Here is a 14,119-nt window from a genome sequence, read left to right as displayed (position 1 = left end):
TTATTTTCCTTTTTTGTACTAACCGCATCAACTTGAAGTGTCTGACTTCTACTGGCTTTCTTTGGTGTTGATAATTAAGTGGGATAATGCAAGTTAGAGAAATGGATACCAAAACTAATAACTAAACAGATGTTTGGCTTTGTTTACTTACAATCAACCTGTGTAAATGTGTATTTACTGGAAAATGAGCTGTTTACACCTGCTGTGCAAAGAAAATGGGCCCTAAAAAGACTGGGTGCTGCTGCAATTGACTGTATATCAAGTGCCGGATGCTGCATGACAGAACAAAGCTTATTTGCATATATAGTGCATTGCAACATATTTTTGTCCAAAGCATAAATGGAAAACATTGTGACAGTCCTACTAATAAAGGTAAGATTTTATTTTACATAAGGCAAGTTTAAAATGCACATGAAAATGATTTGCTGGAGAAAACTTTAGTCCACTGCTTACTTGATATCATGATAAACAAGTAGTTCAGTAAACAAATTGGCTTTTGTAATGTGGAACTGCAGTAATAGATCTAATTTCATATGCAGCTTTATAAATATCAGGATTTAGTTTCCAGACAAAAGAAAATTATTATAATAGACAAAAATATTTTGTAACGTGTTCAAAATCAAATTCATTGTTGGTGTATGGGCTTTTTTACCATTTGAAAGTTACCTAGTATATGGTACAGCTGTTGATCTGTGTTGGGGAGTGGGGAATAGCTAATAGCCTGCTTGTGTATTAGACCTGTAGAATTAGGGCAGCCAACAAGTAATTTGTTCAAAATAGAATTTTTTTATATTAGTTTGGACATATTCTAAAACAAGAATAAGAAAACCTAAATGCTCAAGCTTGATTTTTTCCACAGTTTTTTCCCCATGTTTATTGCTTTTTCTCTCCTCTTCATCATAACAAGTTCATGTACGAAGAGTATGATTCTCATGGTGAGGTTACTATTAATACTGTGATTATAAAAGTTTCCTTGTGATTAAAACTTTAAAAAGTATTTATATTGTTTGGGACCTATGCTAAGCATAGAGCTTTTACTTAGGAGTCTTAATCTTTTTTGTTGTCTTAGATGGCTACAAAGACCAATTCTGGAACATGTAAGCTCAGGGTTAGAGAATTCTGTGAGACTCTGGTTTACTTGTCTACAGTATGTCCCTGATGAATTCTATGTATGGGCACAGTTTTAGTTGAAGAAATGTGCTTTGTCCCCATGAATTTAAACACAGTGGCATTTTCACATGCTCATGGGATGCTTATTCCTGGCCTGTACCCTTCCTTGGAAGGAGTGAAGCAATAGTTGCTGTGTACAGAACTTAATTTGCATGATTGTCATGATTCCACAGAATATGGAGACAAGGGGATGGCATCTGCTGGGGCGACTGGAGAGGGACAGATAAATGGTTGCACATAAGAGATGGGGATAGTTTTCCTGCAGGAAGGAACTGCAGATGGTATATTGGAATGAAGATGATCTGTGGTAAAGAAAGATCTCCTGAGGTAAAGAAGGTTATCTTTGGGCAAGGGGAGGAGTTTGACTCATACAGCTTCTGTGCTTGGATTAACCTGATATTTAACTAATAGGTTATACAGCTTCAAATTACTTAATCTGTGTTACTCTATCAAGCATAAAAAAAGCACTTAAATGAGTAGAATTTGGTTTTTTGAGGGCTGTTTCAGAGAGATTTGCTTGTAAACTAGGGGGGTGAGTTCTACAGGTGCTGTATGGCAGGTGTAATAAGCCACATATTCAGTAGTCTATTCCATACAGAATTTGGTTAAATTTAAGGTAAGCCTTGTATAATGTTGAAAAACCTAAGTGGTATACAACTAGACAGGGTGAAATCTTTTTATTGTACACTCAAGTTCTACTGAATAAACATATGCTTTGTATCAAGAGGAGTTTACAGGTGGTGAAGTCATGGTCTTGAGTCAGGGGTCGGTTTCCTCATCACCTAAAACCATGCTGACGGTGACTCTTGTTGAGAAGGACAGATCCATTCCTGCTGCTACCTTTGTGGTGGCACTTGTGTTGATCCACTTGCCCTGTGATTATGTGGCTCCTATCTTGTTAGGTAAAATCTGAGAATACACAGGGGAGCATGAGGGAAGTGCCAGGAGGAAGAAAGCAGTGGCATTGAAAAGGGAAGTAAAAGGCAGCTGCTTTTGGTGGCAGCTGGGACTTTTGCTAAAGCTAATAGTGTAACTTAAATTTTGTTTTATTTTTAACAATTCCTAGTGTATCTAAGTGTTTTAAAAAGCCAGTGTTCCCCATGTATCTTGGCTTGATTCATGTCTGCTGTGAACATGCAAGTCAGCTAGGATAGTTACGTAAGTTCTAATTTACCTGTCTTATGGTGCACCCCTGCTGTTGGCCTGAGTCATACGAGTGGCAGGGAGCTTCAGCAGCAGTATTGGCTTATGGAGTTTTCAGTTGTCCTTTCCCTGCCTCTTTCCTTTGTGCCGGAGAAACTATTTATATGACCATTCTAGAACTGGAGTTCAGATGCATTTAAACAGATCCAATTTAAATTGCTCATCTTTAAAAACATAGTCAGCAGCTTTTCTTTTCCGTGTTTACAACTTGGCCCTGCAAACATTCGTCTAAACAACTATAAGAAGGCAAAGTGCTGCAGGAACAGGAAGGAAGAGGAATGCTTAAATGCCATTGCCATGGAAGCTGAATGATATTGGATGTGACATGGCTTCTTACAGCAGTATATTCTGGTCATCCCTTCAGAGATACAGCCCTGCAGCTTAAGAAACAGTTCCTTAAGCAAAGGGAAATAGGTAATGCAAACCTGTAGCTGCAGTGCTGGAAGAAAATGGAAGAAAACACTAATGAATCCTTATGTGTGTAGTTTGGCAAACTGCCAAACATACAGACACTGTGGGATTATGTGATAGAGAACTCGGTGATTTGTAATAATCTTGGCTCTAGCTTCACAATACAAAAGTGTTCAGTGGTAGTATTTGCTTATAGCATTTGTGTTTTTGTGGTGGGGAAGTAGACCCTACAGTGGATGCTTAGAACCATCCTTACCCTTAAAGATTAGACTGTCAATTCTTCATAGCTCACTGCTTAACAACGGATTGGCAGGTATAAAGCACTGCGTCCTGGAGCGATTATCACCTCTGATCCAGCAGATCAGAATAGCAACTAAGAAGCAGAAAGCACCCACTATTATCTGGTTACAGTACATGAAGTTTCCACTGATATTTTAACTTCTGCTTTTGACAGGGAGGCAGGCAGGCCACTGCTGATCTTATGTCATATCCTTCTGCTCTTGTCTGTTGAGGTGATGTTTTAGAGCTGAAGTGTGTGCATATGCTAGGATGTTTTGCTGAACAACGCTTGCATGACAACTGTTGCTGTTTCAGACTCTAGTTGAGTATTGTGTTGACTAATTTGCACCAATCTTGAAGATTTCTTTTTTTGTCCTCTCTGTATAGGAAGCTGCAGACAAGGTCTTGACTTGGAGTTGGCATTGTAGGATTGTTCTTTGGTTTCAAACAGCATCATAGTTAATATTTGTGTTTGAATGTGTTCAAGACCTCATGGGTGTTTCTAGGCTCTCTGAGAAAACCCTTTGCTCTCCTTTGAAAGTAAAGTAGAATTTTCCCAATAACTGTGTAATTGGAGTTTCTGAATAGTTAGCTAACCAAAGATTGGGAAACAGATACTCTACTATTTTGAAATTCCTGAAAAGGCAAGTGAACAGCAGCAATTTCCTAAAGCAACCTGTGGTAGGTTGACCCTGGCTGGGTGCCAGGTGCCCACAAAAGCTGCTCTATCACTCCCCCCTCAGCTGGATAGGGGAGAGAAAACATAACAAAAGGCTCATGGGTCAAGATAAGGACAGTTTAATAAAGTGAAAGCAAAGGTCATGTGCATGAAAGCAAAGGAAAACAAATGATGTTATTCTCTACTTCCCATCAGCAGGTGATGTCTGGCCATTTCCTGGTAAGCAGGGCTTCAGCATGTGTAGTGGTTGCTCCAGAAGATGAAAATGCCCCCCTTCTGTCTCCCTTTACTTAGCTTTTATAGCTGAGCTGACGTCATATGGTATGGAATATCTGTTTGGTTAGTTTAGGTCAGCTGTCCTGGCTATGTCCCCTCCCAAGATCTTGCCCAGCCCCAGCCTGCCGTTGAGGGCAGCGAAAATGTTGGAGAGACAGCCTTGATGCTGTGCCAGTGCTGCTCAGCAGTAGCCAAAACACTGGTGTGTTATCAACACCTTTCTGGCTACCAATGCAGAGCACAGCACTACGAGGGCTGCTATGGGGAGAATTAACTGCATCTCAGCCAGACCCAATACCCAGCCTTTCATTGGAAATACTTCCTAATAAAGATTTGGAAGTAGGATGTAAAAGTAATTGCTTCTGAAGCATTGCTAAATAAGAGCTTGTTAAATGTTAATCTCTTCCTACTGTAAGAACTTCATGTTTCTAAACAAACTCTCATTCCTCTTCTCTTTTCCCCATAGCCTTTTTCTGTATAATTGTTCCCAAACTGCTGTGCACTCCATGGTCCTACCTCTTCTCTGTTGTAGCTTAGGGTTTGTTTAGATGCTGGGCGAAAAAAAAAGCCAAGTGTTTATCAAAAGGTAGCAGTTGTAATTTTTGTCTGCAGTTTAACATGGCTTGCCTTCATAGGTTTTGTGCTGGTTTTGATGGGAAAGAGGTTAAAACAAAAACCTAAGCAAACTTCCCCTGAAAAAGAGGTATGCCAAGTATTCATGAAGTCCATGTCACTGCTGTGTGATGTCAGTAAATGGCAGCGCTCCAGAACACTGAACTTGAGTCAGTTTGGTGTAGGCATAAATCACTTCTTGTTTCTCTCTTGCCTGAGGAAAGAGACTGTTTTCTTGTCCGCTACAGACATAAAATAGCTTAAGTTGGAGCAAGAAAATTTCAAAGTAGATGTTAGGCAAATTTTCCAGTGGTGATGATAATGAAGCATTGAAGTAGATAGCCTGGGGGGGGCATTAAAAGGTTTCCATCATTGGATGCCTTTAACAGATGAAATATCTCTCAGGAATGTTACAGGTATGCTGTTTGGGGGACTGGATTAAATGAAGTCCCTTGTAACTTTAGTTTGATTATGATTTTTAATTAGGTTGGGTCATGACAGAGTTGACTGAGAAAAATGTCAGTTGGGTTGGGCTAGCTAAATAGTTCTGTTGACTCAAATCAGCTCTACCATTTTTCTAATTTACAAATCTCTGATGACTCAGGCTGACAATTTAAGAGAGTATTATTAGCTTTTTAAAATGAGTTGTAAACACAGATGTCAGTTTGAAAAAGATGGATTCTAGTAACTTTAAAACATTGTGGAATTGCAGTGTGCAGCTTGTATTGTAGAGCTATTACTGCTTTGGCAAAACTAGGATCTAAGACCTATGTGTTAAAGTCAGATAAACAATCTACATGCAAATTTTTAAATAAGTGATGATTTTTCAGAGGTAGTATTTCATGTTAGTTTGCCATTGTATTGTGCTGTAAGGATACCATTGCCTCTTTCCCTAGCTGCTATATCAACTCATTTATAAACTCATTAGATCCAGGTAGCTAGCGATCTTAAGGACATGCTTCACAGGCTCAGGTGTTGTCTGAGGTCTGCAGAGTCCCACAGAAGGAAGGCAAGATAGTCTAGATACTGATTGTGGAAGTTGATATCAGTCCTCTCCCCCAAATTGTCTTTTTCTGGTATTCAGACCAGCAGGGTAACTGCTCTGGAGACAATGTGGCAGGGAACGCAGTAAAAAATTTAACAAATCATAGTTGGAGCTTGTGAGATACTGTAGTTCTGTGATGACAAATAATTTGTCAAAACTTTATTTTCCTTTCTGTTGTCAGGCTGCTCACAGTGCCAGACCCTCTGTATGTGATGGTCTTGGATGTCCTCAGTGCGGTACAGAGGTTTCACTGAAACTGTAGTGTTTCCCATCTCACAATATTGCTGTTATCACTTCATATCTTGGTTACTGTTGTGTTCCATTTAATCTTTTAGATTTACCTCTGCAATGTCAGTTTATTGCTAGTCTAGTTGCAGGGGGTGTTTACATGTTCTGTAAGCTAAAAAGCTGGCAGGAGCAAAATAACTGCTTTCTTCCTATTGTTATCTGGCAATCTATCTTGCTTTATCAGTAGATAATAAATTTCTGTCAAGATGAGACACTAATCCCATAACAGTAATTTGAGTCAATCATCTGATTTTGTGTACCAGGATTTTCACATCAAAGACAGTTAATTCCTCAAGTTATAAACCATTGAAAATAAGAACAGGGTGGGGAATACCCTGGGAGTATGTGGGAGAGTAGAAGTTTGGAAAGTACTGACAGGTAACAAGTGGATAAAAATGAAATTAACACTTCCATGTCCTTATTTGTTGATACCAGTTTTGTAAAAGGGAACATGGTCAGCGCTTCCAGGCCAAAGAGTGTGCAAAAGAATGTGTGCAGCCTGGGATAATCTTTGAACACAGCAACAGTCAATGGTAATCGACCTCATAAGAGTGCTAGAAAATGAGCTGCTCTCGCTCTCCTTTCCGTCCAGAGAGCTGTTGTAAAATTAAGGAGAAATCTGTTATGAGATTTGACAGGCATTTCAGCGAAGACACCAACTTTGATGGCTCCAGGTTTCCAAGGGTGAAACACTGGAAGACATGACTTTGTTTTTCAAGGAGAAGGAGAATCACAGTCACATGTGTACCTATATGTCCAGGTAAAAACTGAAAATACAGAACTGTAAAAATTGGGCATTTGAGATTGTAACAAAATATGCCTGTTTTTCAGTTGTCTTCATGAATCTGTATCATGCCAGCAGTGTTACGTAAAGCAGAAGTTTTCCATAAGTACTTCTCTGGGAATTTTTTGTCTGTGGAGGCTCCAGAAGTTCTAGAGTTAGTATTTTCTTTTTAGTCAAAGCTTCTACTCCTTGGGGTTAGTACATATACCACCATCATGCAATTCCTTTTCCAGTTAGGAATATGCCTCAGCATTTTTTTTTAATGTAGGCTGGCATTTGAGTTAAGCAGTAAGAGAGGTTTTGAGAGTTAAAATTCACATTTGTAATTCTCTATTATATACCAAATTCTTTTGAATTCTACCAAAAATCACAGCAGACTTCATACAACTTATTTGCAACTGCCACTGAGCTATAGCTGCTGTTAGTTTGATAACTACTGGATTTGTAGTTGGCTTGTTCAGAATAATTTTAACTACTACAGAATAACGTTCAGAGTACTGGTACTGAAAAGCAGTATAAATCCTGTAAAGCTTCTAGGATATTTTTGTTGTGCTTTTTTGTAATTGGAGATTAGAATTTAAAAATTTACAAGCTTGAACGTGTGAATAAACTGAGATGGCACAGAGGAAATTGTTAGGTTTAGAAGTCTCAGTTCTGTTGTAGGATTTGTATAATTTTGGGGGGTAGGATACTAAAATAGATGGAAGGTTTTAATTGGCACATCACAAAAGATGGTAACCGATATGCAGAGAGTTGTGTTTTGTGCGTGGGTTTTTTGTTTTTTTTTTTCCCCCTCCCAGATGATGTGGAACGGGCATATGTGGGGCTGATACTCCTAAATTGCTATTACTCCATTAAAAATGTCCTCATCTGTCTTCATGGCACTGAATTTAATACAAAAAACTGAGTATTGCTTGCTTTCTAACTCATCTTTCAATGGATTGTATACTAATGTTCATGCTAGTAATATAAGAGAGTATTGAGTTCAGTGGCATAATCCAAAAGCAAAGAAAACTTTGCCTACTGTGAGAGGCGTCTCAGATACCTACTGTTCTTTAAATAGGCACTCTGATAGATAATTTTTGTTACAAGTAATGCTGCTGCTGTACAGCCCTGGCATGGTGCTGCTCACCACTATGTTCTAGAGGTCTGTTACCAGCATGTGCTTATCAGAGCAGATATGGTAGGTGATGCCAAAAGTTCACTTAGCCCAGTGCCCTGTCTCTGACAGTAGCCAATAGTCAATGTCTACTGAAGAGGCTAAAATGGAGCAAATATATAGGGTGGTCCATCTCTGGAACAGTATCTCAGCTTCAAACAATTTTTGGCTGAGAAGAAACTCTGAGCTTACATAATACAGTAATTATGGTGTGAGGTTGTCCTGTATGTTGTTGGAGCCAGCATGCAAGTATGGGGGGGGGGTGGGGTAAAATGATGGCTCTCCTTGCACACCTCCCCCCCCCCAAGGTCTACAGTAGTCAAAAATAGAATATTGTATTTCTGTATCAAATGTCCTTTTCATGTCAGAGATACAATAGTGAGATAATCTTTGTTTTCTTGCATATCTGTCCACCTTTCTATTATGTATAAGAATATGTACATTTCTTTTGTAGCCACGTCATGAATACTTTAATGTCCCAGTGTACTAAATGGCTTCATTCATCATGCATGCAGAATTTCAGAGGAGATAGACCTGTGACTTACTCATGACAGAACATTATCATCAGCTTGGTGAATCCAGTCATCTTGAATCTAATAGAATACCACAACCATTCTCTACTGTTGTACTTTCCTCTCCCCCCCTCTGTTTTACAGTGTTGTCTCTTCACATGTCTCATTTCAACAAAACTTGTGCTTGTTGGCATATGGTTTAACTTTTTTATTGTGTCTAAGCTTGAAGTCTTATGCTTAAAAATTCTGTGGAATTTTCTGAGCTAAACATCTATATACTGCAACAACTATACTGTAACATTACTTGACCTGTGTTTATCTTTCAAATAAGTTGTGGTGGTATCTAAACACACACTTAAAACCTCTAGATGAAGTTAATATTTACAGAGAAACTAGTGAAGGAGGAGTAGTATGTGAAATGTGGATACACACAAGTATTAAATGATGTTACACACAGTTCTACACAGACCTTGCGTCTTAAAGATGCACATACCAGTATCCTTTTCTGAGACTGGCACGATAGTGTTACTTACCTTACAAAGAGGAGGAAGGCAGAATTGATTAGGACAAAGAGAACAACTTAAGTAAATCTAAAGTTACAACATTTGTATTTAAATGTTCAAAACATTTGAAATGGTTAGGCTTGGAAAGATTTTTTTAAGTCCATTAACAGCATACTTGAAATATGTGTCCTTCACTTGGCATTTCCAGTTTTAAGTGCAGACTACCTTGTATGTCAGAGAGCTGCCATGAGGATGAATATGATAAGTACCTTTTAATTATAAAGTGTGGTCAGAGTGAGAGGACATGTATTACATCCTCTGTTTGTCTAGTAGAAGAGAATAATTTGTAACCTAAAACCAATGCTGTTTTTTAAAATGGTTTAAATGTAGTTAGCAAGGAGGTGGTTACTGAGATTAACCACAAACAGCTAGCTCCACGTACTATATGTGGTAATGCACTACCTGTCAAATGTTAAACTGACATAGAAATGGGAGATTTAGGGGATTAGACAAAAGATTTGGATTGGATTTGCAGCATTCTGAAATCTTAGAAAACAAGATCATAAGAGAGGTTTTCCATTTCCAAGTTTGCCTTTTTTTGTGTAAGACATTAACAATGTGTTTGACTGTCTGGTTAATGCTGCTTTAGCCTGCATTATTTCATGCCTGTTGGCTTAAAATGCTGTGCATTGAGCTGTAATGAGATGCTGTTTTTCTTGTTATCTGTATACAGCTGCTTGCTTCTAAATGACTAGGTAATGAATTAGCTTTCCTGGCATGTTTGAAATAAAAGTATTGCATGCACTTTTGTCTCATGTGAATGACTTTTTTTCCTCATCTGTGTTGTGATATATTTCAAATTTGCATTGTTTGCCTTGGGTGATTCTGAGCTGCAGGTAGTGTATAATACTGCAGAATGTTTTCCATAACAATTGGATGAAATGTTTGACACTTCCTAAAACAAACAATGTGAACAAAACATAGTATAATTCATTCTATTTTTCCTTAAAAGTCATCATTGATAAAATTATTCCTCTAGCAAAAGACGTTAGCCTTTAGGTGTTCCTTTTGAGATTATATTGTAGATGTGCACATAAGAAGGCATGTCTGCCTGAAGGTTACTGCTGTAGTATTAAAAACTTAAAATCTTTCTGAGTTTTACTGGTGAGGTATCTGTGGACAAGTAGCCAATGTCCTTGAAATACATTGCTTTAAATTCATTGTTAGCCAATGACCTTGATTTACTTGAAGAAATTTAATCTTTATTTAAGTATATGTCTGCTGAAAATAGCATACAACTTTGAATTGGCAGTGGAGACAATAATACTAAACTGCTATGAAGATAGTATCAGCAGTGCACTGTGTTTCTTCATAGCTATTGAGCAACTTTTTTTCAGGTAATTTAGTAAATATCCTGTTTCACCACTGAGTAACTGTAAGTGTCCACTGCTGTCTAATCAATTTAAAACTGTGAAAAATTGTTTTATTACAAATATTTTCAAGACCCTGAAATGCTTGAGAATTTATATTCTGTTAGAATACTGAGTCCTGTTGCTATAGTTAATGTAGGATTTTTTTTTTTTTTTGAGTAAAATGCTTTAAGTTGGTGGATAAGGGAGACGCATCTCCTCTTAAACGAATGCAACAAAGTAATTTGGAATATAAATACAACAGGTTGTATTAAAAATGCTACATAGACTTTTCTTCAATCAGTGTCTCCTTTTGGGGCATTTGTGTTAAAATACACACAAATCTTTAATTCTGCCATCCTGTCTGGCTTTATCAAGGTCACTGCAGTTCTAAGAATATTTAAATATCCTATCAGTGAGAAAAAACTCACTATAAAATGTGTGTGTGTGTATATGTGTATATATATATAAATAAAATACACTGAGTATCTTGTTTCCAGTTTTAACTTGCCTTTTTCTTGCAATTTCTTACTTGCTGCTGGATTTTGGAAGCCATCTTGAAGTGCTCAGAGGTGGCCTGTTCCAAGCAAGCACTGACTGACTTTCAAATGAAGTTGCCTTTAAAATATCATATTTTGTTCCTTCAGTACTAAATCACCTGATACATGAACTGAATGAGGATTGTAAGCTTGATCATTTTGTGCTACATAGTCAAGGTTGATAGAGACAATGCTGTGGTGTTAGTTGCAAGATTCAAGGCATTTAATTATGTATTTTACTGACAATTTTTTTCTAGTAAATATTTAGAAAGCAGTTGAAAAATAACTTGTTTGCTGCCTTAACTATTATCTGCCTTTTTTTCTGCTTCATGACATGTCTTGTTTTAGGATGCTAAAGTAAGTTTATTTGTACTCTGGATACTAAAGCTGTTTATGTTTCCTTAAGGACACAGTATCCCTTTTTATTTACTGTGATATTGTTAATAATTATGGAAAAGGACAGCCTAATGTTTCTAATTAAACTACTGTTTCTTTTCAGATGCTATAGGAATAACAAATACAAAACTGATGATAACCCTTTGGAATTTTGTATTAAACAACTTGCTCTGAATCTAAACAAAGCTTTTTAAGATTAGAATTAACCTAAAACTTTCTGCCTGGTGTGGAATAATACAATTCCAATCCTGGCAATTCCTCCACTTCTGTAGGGGTCAATTTATTGACACCAGGTGTACCAAGATACCTTGGCCTGGTTTTATGAACTAAGCATGGGACTAGTGTAAAAAATCTAGGCCCTTTATGAAGAGCTTAAGGGATACTGTATCTTAGTTGCATCAGTCATTTCATTCATTGATTTATTCATTCTTCCCTAACAGATTTTTGAGACCCATGAAACAGTTCACCACAAAAATCACTGACTCCATTTCAAGATGCTTCCCCATCCCTCCCCAATTCATATCTCTGTTACTGGGTTGTGATTTGTTCCCTGCTGGTACATCTGAATTGCTTTATTTTTATTACGCTTAAGGGCAATAAAATCTGCCAGCTATTCCTGTGAACCATGACAAGCTAATTAACAGCTCTTTGAAAAGTGCAGCTAATACCATGTTTGCAAACTGCAGTACTTTAATATTTTCATGTCTTTCAGCTTTTCTTTTTTAATTAAGCATCTTTCATACTAACGCATGTATGGTACTGTTCAATAGAAGCACAGGGTCCATTTACCACTGTCTCAAATTTTCCCTCCATAGGAAGCAGAGACCCCACGTAGTGTACTTGAAGAAATTGGATTGACATAAATCTTCGCTTCAGCTGATGACATCTCAGTGTTTCATACTGTAAATGTTCACTGCCTTCATTGTAATGTTTAGCTAATGGTGTAAGATGCTGTTTGTCAGTATTACTGTTTTGCTAAGCTGCTTCATTCAGGCCTACAAGAAAAATGCTCCTTTGAAAAGGGAACAAGAAACTAAAGTCCAAAAATCATAAATGAAAGGGAATTAGATTTGAATTGACTCAGTGTCTCCCTTCACTGCATTTATATGAAAATTGCATTTGACTTTAAGTGTACTGTTTTTTATAAGCAAACTTGACTTCAGGAAATAAATGTATCATGATGACATAGCATATCTAAATGAAAAGAGACTACATGGACAACTCCAAATGTTATGGTGTAGAAATTGTGTTCATGCAACCAAAGACTTTTGTTCATCTACATTTTAGTCACCACTTGTGATGATAATTCTGCTTATTTCAGTTGATGCATAAAGATTGGAAATACCTGTTTACTACTGAATTTGTCATTATACCAAAGAATCCTGTTAGGATCTGCATATCAAACTGGTAAGAACTGTTAAGGTGATACTGCTTTTTGCAAAGAAACTGCAAACTGATAAACTCATTAGAAATGAAGGTGTATTTAAGTGTAGCTACCTTGGGAAAAACTGTGCAAGTTACTATCCTAAAAAGGGAATGCATGTAGTTTAAAAAAAAAAAAAAGAAAAAAATTCAAACAAGGAAACTATTTTCAGGTTTGATATTGGTTTGCTCTGAACATAAACACAAGAAAGGAGGTAGGCTTTCTGACTGCATAGAGAGGTGCATAAGGAAAATTGGGTACTTCTGAAGATGGGAAAGAAGGAGCTTTACAAAAGGGACTTTTTATTATTTTCTTTCAAACTCTACAAATTAATTTTTATTTATTGGTGTCTTATAGTTATGCTTTAATGGGTGTATAGGTACCTTTAAAAACCCCCACACTAAGTGTCAATGTAATTTTATCTGCTTTTCTTGACTTACATTTAATATGTGACACATCCCTTATGAAACTCCTGCGTGATGTACAGTTGAACTAACTAATTTGCAGTGAGAGCTTTTAAATATTAGATTTCTATAGTAGATTCACTGCAAATCACGTAAAGTGGTATCAAGGAATATTTTGACACTTCTAGCGGACTTTCAGTAATTATAAGCTAAACCCGTTTCACTTGAGGAAGTTCAATTTGTGTGTGCTTTTGAGGAGTAGTGCCACACTTTGGAGTAGCCAAGTTCTGCTGGGTGCCTGCACGGTCCCTGAGGAGGGGAGGCTGTTCCCTTCCCTTGTCCCCAGTCACCTCGCCCCAGGAGTCAGTGCTTTGGCTTGTTCACTTGAGTAAGTCGTGCCACGTTTTCACAAAACTTAGCTTTGGCGTTGTTGCTGGAAGCAGTCGTGCACTGCTAGCGTAAGCATTTACACAGCCATCTGGAGAGCTAGACTGTGGGCTTGATGCCATCTAGGTTAAATTTAACCCACTGGGAAAGGCTCAGCGTTGACACTTGCAGGTCCCCTGATCCAGATCCTGGTATAAATGCTCGTGGCAGCAGAAGGGCCGGCTGGGGCAGGTCTGTGTGCTTCTGTGGCTGTGCCAGGCTGGGGCTGGGCAACTTGCTGGGTTAGAGTTTGTCTGCTTAGGCCCCTTCTGGGATTTAAATGTGCCAGATTGCTAGAGAGCACTTTCATCCTAGGGCACATGGAAGGAGTGGTTCCTATCTCCCCAGTGCACGATGTGCAGGGATAGATGAGGATAAAGTGGTAGCAGAATTGACCCTGTGTGCAAGATTGAAGTGGTAAAATTACCTTAATTCAAACCCGAAGCAATTTTGTATGTATTAAACATGTTTTTAAAGTTTACACTGTCACTTGTATGTGCTTGGCTGGATTAAGCTTTGTTGTGATTGTGACAAATAAACTATTTGACCTCTGTCTGTCACATTGGTTTAGTTGTAATAAATGTCTGTTTTTACACCATTG

The 14,119-nt window shown here is 37.8% G+C and overlaps 1 protein-coding gene across 9 annotated transcripts in view; it reads left to right on the top strand.

Moving 5' to 3' along the window:
* AP1S2 (adaptor related protein complex 1 subunit sigma 2) overlaps positions 1-14,116 on the top strand; it is a 33,027-nt gene extending 18,911 nt beyond the window's left edge. For 4 of the 9 annotated variants that reach the window (XR_003921225.2, XM_029999246.2, XM_029999251.2 and 1 more), the window contains 2 exons: positions 11,218-11,226; positions 12,081-14,116. Coding sequence is in view for 4 of the 9 variants with exons in the window: in XM_029999246.2 (XP_029855106.1) it covers positions 11,218-11,226; positions 12,081-12,128 (57 nt within the window). In the remaining 5 variants the exon portion in view is untranslated. Of the gene's footprint in view, positions 1-8,360; positions 9,726-11,217; positions 11,227-12,080 lie in introns of those variants that run through there. The other 5 variants (XR_003921226.2, XM_029999248.2, XM_029999253.2 and 2 more) reach the window with 3 other exon arrangements.
* The last annotated feature ends 3 nt before the right edge of the window (positions 14,117-14,119 follow it).

Source organism: Aquila chrysaetos, chromosome 23, assembly GCF_900496995.4.
Source record: "Aquila chrysaetos chrysaetos chromosome 23, bAquChr1.4, whole genome shotgun sequence".
Lineage (NCBI taxonomy): Eukaryota > Metazoa > Chordata > Aves > Accipitriformes > Accipitridae > Aquila > Aquila chrysaetos.
This window is presented reverse-complemented; position numbering and strand designations above follow the sequence as displayed.